Raw genomic sequence first — 9,883 nt, forward strand, 5'->3', positions numbered from 1 at the left:
AAAAATGTATGCACTCACTAACTGTAAGTCCCTCTGGATAAGAGCGTCTGCTAAATGACTTAAAATGTTTTAAAAAATGTTTGGCCATAATGACCATCGTTATGTTTGGAGGAGAAAGGGGAAGGTTTGCAGGCCGAAGAACACCATCCCAACTGTGAAGCACGGGGGTTGCAACATCATGCTGTGGGGGTGCTTTGCTGCAGGAGGGACTGGTGCACTTCACAAAATAGATGTCATCATGAGGAAGGAAAATTATGTGGATATATTGAAGCAACATCTCAAGATATCAGTCAGGAAGTTAAAGCTTGGTCGCAAATGGGTCTTCCAAATGGACAATGACCCCAAGCATACTTCCAAAGTTGTGGCAAAATGAATGTGGTACCTTCAGGCATTTGGAAATTACTCCCAAAGATGAACCAGACTTATGTAGGTCTACAATTTCTTTTCTGAGGTCTTGGCTGATTTATTTTGATTTCCCCATGATGTCAACCAAAGATGCACTGAGTTTGATGGTAGGCCTTGAAATACATCCACAGGTACACCTCCAATTGACTCAAATTATGTAAATTAGCCTATCAGAAGCTTCTAAAGCCATGACATCATTTTCTGGAATTTTCCAAGCTGTTTAAAGGCACAGTCAATTTAGTGTATGTAAACTTCTGACCCACTGGAAATGTGATACAGTGAAATAATCTGTTTGTAAACAGTTGTTGGAAAATTACTTGTGTCATGATCAAAGTAGATGTCCTAACCTACTTGCCAAAACTATAGTTTGTTAACAAGACATTTGTGGAGTGGTTGAAAAACAAGTTTTAATGACTCCAACCTAGTTGTATGTAAACTTCCGACTTCAACTGTACATGACTGCCATTGTTTTGATAGTGCAGCCAATTACATTGTTCTATGTCATTTGCTGAAGGCCATTCTTAATTTAGATCCATGTGTGTGACTGACCAGTGACCAACTCTACCTCTGTCACTAATACAGCTGAGCTGATGTAACTGCTGGAGGTTTTCTAACAGAGCCAGGAGGCCTACAAACCTGACTCAGTTACATCAGCTCGGTCAGGAGGAATGGGCCAAAATTCACCCAACTTATTGTGGGAAGCTTGTGGAAGGCTACCCAACACGTTTGACCCAAGTTAAACAATTTAAAGGCAATGCTACCAAATACTAATTGAGTTTATGTAAACTTCTGACCCACTGGGAATGTGATGAAAGAAATAATAGCTGAAAGAAATCATTCTCTCTACTATTATTCTGACATTTCACATTCTTAAAATAAAGTGGGTATCCTAGCTGACCTAAGATAGGGAATTTTTACTTGGATTAAATGTCAGGAAATGTGGAAAAAAATGAGTTAAAATGTATTTGGCTAAGGTGTATGTAAACTTCCGACTTCAACTGTATGTATCTTTTAGAGTTACATTCGGGAGATGGAAACTCTATAGACAACTTCTTCCATGGTGCCCCAAATCCTAATGAGTTAATTGTTACATTATTAATTTAATTGAGTGACAATTAAACAGAGTTAGTTGATTCGATAAATAACAGTCATCATATTAATGAAAGTCACGTCACGACACAATCATATTTTCAGTCTTTAAAAGCACAATATGTTATTACACTGGATGATTTGAAAGAGATCAGTGGGTAATTTGTCTGCTAGAATACTCTATCTAGCTTATTTTTCAAAAATGCAAAGCTTAAAATGGGGATTGAAGATTAGCTATGTAGTTCGGATGTTCTTTAGATTGTGATGGTAAAGTCTTCCATGTAAATAAACAAATGATAAACTACACCACCCAACAATCTCTCTCTGTGACCTGTATTCTTCCATTTCTAATTGACACATTGCTGTAATCCAAGAGATATCTTTCCGACATTCAGAAAGACATATCTTTCACACATTCAGAATGTATGGATAGATTTCACTTGAATCGAACTTTTGAGAAAATGACAGTTACATTGGCCTTACCATAAAAATAAGGGTGTCCAGGTGTTGACTTGAAGCAATGCTGGTCTTCCCTAACGGTTGCTTGTTGGGGTTCAAATGAAGCTATTAATACACAGTAATGACACACACGTCCATGTCCACTCTGACAAGTATCACATGAGCCTCCTGGCTCTGTTAGAAAACCTCCAGCAGTTACATCAGCTCAGCTGTATTAGTGACAGAGGCAGAGTTGGTCACTGGTCAGTCACACACATGGATCTAAATTAAGAATGGCCTTCAGCAAATGACATAGTGCAGCCAAATACATTGTGCTATCAAAACAATGGCAGTCATGTACAGTTGAAGTCGGAAGTTTACATACAATTAGGTTGGAGTCATTAAAACTTGTTTTTCAACCACTCCACAAATGTCTTGTTAACAAACTATAGTTTTGGCAAGTAGGTTAGGACATCTACTTTGATCATGACACAAGTAATTTTCCAACAACTGTTTACAGACAGATTATTTCACTTATAATTCACTGTATCACATTTCCAGTGGGTCAGAAGTTTACATACACTAAATTGACTGTGCCTTTAAACAGCTTGGAAAATTCCAGAAAATGATGTCATGGCTTTAGAAGCTTCTGATAGGCTAATTTACATAATTTGAGTCAATTGGAGGTGTACCTGTGGATGTATTTCAAGGCCTACCATCAAACTCAGTGCATCTTTGGTTGACATCATGGGAAAATCAAAATAAATCAGCCAAGACCTCAGAAAAGAAATTGTAGACCTACACAAGTCTGGTTCATCTTTGGGAGTAATTTCCAAATGCCTGAAGGTACCACATTCATCTGTACAAACAATATTACGCAAGTATAAACACCATGGGACCACGCAGCTGTCATACCGCTCAGGAAGGAGACGCGTTCTGTCTCCTAGAGATGAACGTACTTTGGTGCGAAAAGTGCAAATCAATCCCAGAACAACAGCAAAGGACCTTGTGAAGATGCTGGAGGAAACAGGTACAAAAGTATCTATATCCACAGTTAAACGAGTCCTATATCGACATAACCTGAAAGGCCGCTCAGCAAGGAAGAAGCCACTGCTCCAAAACCGCCATAAAAAAAGCCAGACTACGATTTGCAACTGCACATGGGGACAAAGATCATACTTTTTGGAGAAATGTCCTCTGGTCTGATGAAACAAATATAGAACTGTTTGGCCATAATGACCATCGTTATGTTTGGAGGAAAAAGGCGGTTGCTTGCAAACCGAAGAACACCATCCCAACCATGAAGCACGGGGGTGGCAGCATCATGCTGTGGGGGTGCTTTGCTGCAGGAGGGACTGGTGCACTTCACAAAATAGATGTCATCATGAGGAAGGAAAATTATGTGGATATATTGAAGCAACATCTCAAGATATCAGTCAGGAAGTTAAAGCTTGGTCGCAAATGGGTCTTCCAAATGGACAATGACCCCAAGCATACTTCCAAAGTAGTGGCAAAATGGCTTAAGGACAACAAAGTCAAGGTATTGGAGTGGCCATCACAAAGCCCTGACCTCAATCCTATAGAACATTTGTGGGCAGAACTGAAAAAGCGTGTGCGAGCAAGGAGGCCTACAAACCTGACTCAGTTACACCAGCTCTGTCAGGAGGAATGGGCCAAAATTCACCCAACTTATTGTGGGAAGGTTGTGGAAGGCTACCTGAAACGTTTGACCCAAGTTAAACAATTTAAAGGCAATGCTACCAAATACTAATTTAGTGTATGTAAACTTCTGACCCACTGGGAATGTGATGAAAGAAATAAAAGCTGAAAGAAATAATTCTCTCTACTATTATTCTGACATTTCACATTCTTAAAATAAAGTGGTGATCCTAACTAACCTAAGACAGGGAATTTTTACTAGGATTAAATGTCAGGAATTGTGAAAAAGTTTAAATGTTTTTGGCTAAAGTGTATGTAAACTTCCGACTTCAACTGTATGACTCGCAACACAAATACTGTATCTATTTACTCATAGTAGTGTTAGAGGTACTGTGGTCTATTGAACTAACACACATGCAATGGCCTTGGTAGGCTATCATATGTGGAGAATGGAACACCGATTTTATTTTATTATAATAATATGCCATTTAGCTGACGCTACATGAAAGACTGGTACAATACATTTTGTTCGGAATGTTTTGACTTACATGAATAAAATCCGCATTCCACATCTACTAGGCTACAATAAGCCTAAAAGTTAAAGGTTAGACTTTAACTGAGCCACTATGGACATTAAGTTATGTATTTTAATACTGTAAAATGTATCATTATGAGTGCTTGATGCCAGTGCTATCAGATTGATTTGTTTCAACTATCTGCTATTTAAAGGCTACATTAAAGGTCCAATGCAGCTGTTTTTATCTCAATATCAAATCATTTCTGGATAACAACTAAGTACCTTAGTGTGATTGTTTTCAATTAAAATGGTCTAAAATAAACAAAAAAAGCTTCTTAGCAAAGAGCCATTTTTCAAGTAAGAATTTAGCTAGAACTGTCTGGGAGTGGTCTGAGTGAGGAGAGGAAAACTGACAACTAGCTATTATTGGCAGAGAGTTTGGGAACTCTTTTTCTTATTGGTCTATTAACAAATTTACCACCTGGTGATGTCACCAGGCAGGCCAATACGCCATCCCACCAAAACAGGCTGAAATTTCAGCCATCCTTTTCAAACAGCTCTTACACTAAGTGCATCAGGATCCAAATCACTAAGCACTTAAAATGATCCACTCACACGCGTGAAGAAGGCACGACAGCGCCTCTTCCCCCTCAGGAGGTTGAAAATGTTTGGGCCCTCAAATCCTCAAAAAGTTATACAGCTGCACCATTGAGAGCATCTTGACTGGCTGCATCACTGCTTGGTATGGCAACAGCAACACCCTCGATTGCATGGCACTACAGAGGGTGGTGCGGACAGCCCAGTACATCACTGGGGCCAAGCTCCCTGCCATTCAGGAGCGCTATATCAGGCCTGGAAAATCGTTAAAGACTTCAGCCACCCAAGCCATAGACTGTTCTCTCTGCTTCTGCACGGCAAGCAGTTCCAATACATGAAGTCTGACACCAACAGGCTCCTGAACAGCTTCATTCCCCAGGCAATGTCGGACCAGGCAATGTTTTTCCACTCCTCAATTGTCCAGTGTTGGTGATTGCGTGCCCACTGGAGCCACTTCTTCTTGTTTTTAGCTGATAGGAGTGGAACCCGGTGTGGTTGTCCGTTACAATAGCCCATCCGTGACAAGGATCGACGAGTTGTGTGTTCCGAGATACCGTTCTGCACACCATTGTTGTACTGCACCATTATTTGTCTGTTTGTGGTCCGCCTGTTAGTTTGCACAATTCTTGCCATTCTCCTTCGACCTCTCTCATCAACAAGATGTTTTAGCCTACAGGACTGCCACTGACTGGATGTTTTTTGTTTGTCGCAACATTCTCGGGAAACCCTAGACATTGTCGTGCGTGAAAAGCCCAGGAGGGTGGACATTTCTGAGATACTGGATACGGCATGCCTGCCTGGCACCAACAATCATACCACACTCAAAGTCACTTAGGTCACTCATTTTGCCCATTCTAACATTCAATCGAACAGTAACTGAATGCCTCGATGCCTGTCTGCTTGCTTTATATAGCAAGCCACAGCCACGTGACTCACTGTCTGTAGGAGAGATCCATTTTCGTGAACGGGGCGGTGTACCTAATAAACTGTCTGGTGAGCGTATATAAAACAGAGGATCTTTAAGTGTAAAAACCTACCAATGGCCTTGGCTCATGTGAGTTCAGACTTCCCCATTCTGGTAGAAGTATGTCAATTCGGAGAGACTATAGGCTACAGAGAAAGTGTAATGACATAAGTTACCTTTCGAATGATATATCCAAATACATTCAAATAATATATAGGTGACATACATGTAAACTTCAGTGGAGGCTGGTGGGAGGAGCTATAGGAGGGCGGATTTATTGTAATGGCTGGAATGGAATTAATGGAACAGTATCAAACACATCAAACATATGGAAAGCACATATTTGACTCCGTTCCATTTATTCCATTCCAGCCATTACAATGAGCCCGTCCTCCTATAGTTCCTCCCACCAGCCTCTGGGAAACTTAAACATGTGGTCATAGTCTTCCTTACAGTAGGTTGGTAGGGGTTAATGGTCAGGTGGGCTGGAACGGCACATGCTTTGGACTTGTGGGACCTGAAACAGATACTGCTATTTGGAATCCTTGGGACGTCCATACTCTAAACCCTAACCATAACCCTTACCATTTGAAATGTCAACTTCAATGGGGTAGGGGACGTCCCAAGGATCCCGCATAGAAAATACCGACGTGAAACTGTTGCAAAAGTGGGGCATAGCCAATATGCAAATCTTTACGAATCGCCGACGTTGTTTGGACAAGAGGGGGGTACCTCGGCGTGACGCAAGTCACAGTTGGCTATAAATTCAGTGACCCGCGATTCTTTATCAATAAAATAGTAAAAGATAGCAAGCTGTGCTCTGTCAGAACACCAGAGAAAGGAGAAAAGACCAACACTTGAACTACTCTCTACAGAGTATTATTTTTATTATTGTTATTCACTGTGTTTTGCTGTGAGTGTCACTTCAACTGGGACTTGGAGCAGAAGTCTCAAGAACACGACTCAAAATGAAATATGTTATAGGAATTGGCGGGTAAGTTGTAATTTGCCGTTCAAAAATTGACATGTATTAGTTTATTATATAACACGTATATTTTGCTTAGTAAAACATTTATAACCTCATTAGTTGATACACATAACACCGGCGATGCCAAAACAATACATACCATGTGTTTAGCTAACTAACTTAGCTAGTTGGCTACTGTCAAAGTTTAATTTCTTGCAGGAATAAATAAAAAAAAATTGCTCGAGAATCCAGACAAGGCTAATTTAATTACGGCATTTAGCTAGTTAACCGTTTTGTAGCAAATCGCCTGACATATTCGTTTGTTGTCGTCGTCAGGCGGGAGATTTAAAATTCCAGCGCGGACTTTCACATAAAACAATGTTATAACAATCTTTGGCCATACTGTAGCTACATACGATAGCTAGCCACACCTTTTTGATGGCAACTAGTATTGTAAATGTAAAAAAAAAAAAAAAAAAAAGATTGATAGCTTTGTTTTTCTATAATCTAGCTAACATTTTACATGGCTGGTTATCAGGTAAACTAATGTCAACTAGCTAGAACTGGCAACATTTTGAGTTGTTTTCTCAGCTAACCTCTGACTAAATTCAAAGATGCAGTTAGCTAACTACCTAGTTAAACGACATAGCTAGCTAAACTCATGAAATATTTTATATTTGATTGCTATTCAGAGTAGTTAACATAAACTGGCTAGCTACCGAACGCTATTTTAGCTAGCTAGTTAACGATGTAATCAATTTGCCGCCACAATGGCTAGGTTACAATGTAGCTAGCTAGCTAGTTAATAACGGCTGTATTTAGGGTGCGTTCGTAAATTCACTCTGGCTATCTACTCGGATTTCAGAGCACTCTCGTCTGAGTGTGCCAGAGCGCAGAATAACTGATGAATGTACGAACGCTCAACCCCGGTTGAATATGCCGGTGTCAGTAAACGTTGGCAGTAAAGCGTAATTAAATTGTTGCCAGCAGCACAGTTAGTCACCAACGCGCAGGATAACATGAAAACAGCCTAACCAGCTCTGCTAGGGCGAGTAAATGGTTAGAGTGAGGCGTTCTCTCATTTGTAACTGGAAGTAGCTAACAAGCTAGCCAACGTTAGCCAGTTAGCCTGGATGCTTGACTGAGGTTGTGAGGTCAGAACGCGCGGATCAACTACTCCTCGACCAGAGCGTCCAGTGTGCGCTCTGAACGCTCCTAGAGCGAAACGCTCTGAATTTACAAACGGACAATCTGATTTGATTTGATTTGAACTCTCTGACTTCATGAAATCAAATTTGATGTTGATCTATTTTCAGTGTGACCAATGGTGGGAAAACCACTTTGACAAATAGGCTGATGAAGTCATTGCCTAACTGTTGTGTGGTGCATCAAGATGACTTTTTCAAGGTAACCTTTGCCCTCTGCTACAACATAGCTTTGTGGCAATCCCTTTTCGTTGCATGACCTTGCCAGGGGAAGGGCTGCTACATTAGGTCCTGACTTTCCCTGTTTTAGCAAATGTCCAAAACTCATAACATTAACCATGATGCATGCCATTGTTGATTCTCTATGCTCTTCTGCATGTTATTATCCCTGCATGCTTCAGCTATGTGTGACTGGCTTGAAGTGTTCAGCATGTAATGGGATCTGCATGTATACAGATCACCCTGCTGTTGCAGCAATGTTTTATTGGTGACTGTTATTTCAGAAACCTGATCATATAGAAGTCGGGGAGGACGGCTTTAGACAGTGGGATGGTAAGCCTGGATTTCACTGTAGGAGAGTAACTGATCATCCAATGTATTTGGCCCTCAGTGTTACAAAGCATCACTCAAAATGACATTTGATAGTACATACAATATTAATACTGCCCCAAGACTACAATCCCCATTATTCAAGACTGAATAAATTGTCTCCTTCTAAATATCCCTTCTAAACTTTGCTTTCCTTTCTGCCTTTCTATGTTCTGTGCAGTGATCACAGCATTGGACATGGATGCCATGGTGAATACAATACGAGGATGGGCTGAGAACCCAGTGAAGTTTGCCCGCTCCCACGGTGTCAACGTGTCCCCTGCCACGGAGGTGGCTGACCCAGAGCAACCGATCCACATTCTGATCGTGGAGGGCTTCCTTCTGTACAACTACAAGTAAGTTCACCTACACCACTGCTAACTGGAAATGTACTAGCTAACATGTCTTTTTAAAAGGGGGAAAAGTCATCTGATGGTTTGGTTTACATTGCGTAATAATAATTTAGTTAATTGCATTTCAAAGGGCGTGCAAATTTTAGTTGTCATGGTTAAAACTGTCAAGATTAGATTCTGAGAATTGTATGAAAACAAATATTTGGGGCTGTGTTAGCAGCTAGCTAGAGCTTGCTTTGCTCACTAGTACACATTAAGCGCTATGCTGGTCCTGCAATGCTGGAGATAAGAGAAAATGTCAACTAAATGAGGCACTCCTTGCTGTTGGATGATGTGTTCTCCAGAAGTGTGGTATCTGCATTAAGGGGCTGCAGAATTACAAGTGACCTTGTTCTGACACCCCCCCCCCCCCCCCCCCCCCCCAGGTCCCTGATGGATGTGTACAACAAGTGCTACTACATCTCCATTCCATACGAAGAGTGCAAAAGGAGGAGAAGGTGTGAATGGGGAGATCTCAGATCCCTAACATTCATATGTAGCTATAGTATGGTTGTTCTGGCTGAAAAAATCTCATTTTTTTTTATTGAATATGTTGCTAAATTCATAATTTTGTTTCCTTTTTTAGTACAAGACAATACACTGTCCCCGACCCTCCTGGGCTGTTTGATGGCCATGTGTGGCCCATGTACTTGAAGCACAGGAAAGAGATGGTGGAAAGCTGTTTGGACATCGGTGTGTGTGTATATATATATTTTTTTGTTACTTTTTCTATTTGTCAATAAGCATTCTTGAATATCTGCTGTGCAGTTAGTTTTGTAGCCATTTTAGTGGTGCTAGCTAGTACAGTGCCTTGCAAAAGTATTCATCCCCCTTGGCGATATTCCTATTTTGTTGCATTACAACCTGTAATTTAAATAGATTTTTATTTGGATTTCATGTAATGGACATACATAAAATAGTTCAAATTGGTGAAGTGAAATGAAAAAAATAACTTGTTAAGAAAAAAAATCTACAAAATAAATAACGGAAAAGTGGTGCGTGCATATGTATTCACCCCCTTTGCTATGAAGCCCCTAAATAAGATCTGGTGCAACCAATTAC

General features: G+C 40.5%; 1 protein-coding gene across 1 annotated transcript; it reads left to right on the plus strand.

Annotated features, from left to right (window-relative positions):
• The first annotated feature begins 6,120 nt into the window (after nt 1–6,120).
• LOC311137339 (nicotinamide riboside kinase 2-like) lies at nt 6,121–9,641 on the plus strand. Its single transcript, XM_084171784.1, has 6 exons — nt 6,121–6,663; nt 7,953–8,043; nt 8,345–8,393; nt 8,611–8,785; nt 9,208–9,279; nt 9,408–9,641. The coding sequence occupies exons 1-6, from the start codon at nt 6,638–6,640 to the stop codon at nt 9,562–9,564; spliced, it is 570 nt and encodes a 189-aa protein (XP_084027910.1). The 5' UTR covers nt 6,121–6,637; the 3' UTR covers nt 9,565–9,641.
• The last annotated feature ends 242 nt before the right edge of the window (nt 9,642–9,883 follow it).

This window comes from Coregonus lavaretus (genome assembly GCF_964263955.1).
Source record: "Coregonus lavaretus genome assembly, chromosome: 11".
In the NCBI taxonomy this organism is placed as follows: domain Eukaryota; kingdom Metazoa; phylum Chordata; class Actinopteri; order Salmoniformes; family Salmonidae; genus Coregonus; species Coregonus lavaretus.

Bases quoted from the DNA above. Each gene is read 5' to 3' on its own strand.
- LOC311137339 (XM_084171784.1), top strand. From the start codon at position 6,638: ATGAAATATGTTATAGGAATTGGCGG. The intron at 6,664-7,952 runs GTAAGTTGTAAT...ATCTATTTTCAG, and splicing joins TATGTTATAGGAATTGGCGG to TGTGACCAATGGTGGGAAAA. The intron at 8,044-8,344 runs GTAACCTTTGCC...CTGTTATTTCAG, and splicing joins ATCAAGATGACTTTTTCAAG to AAACCTGATCATATAGAAGT.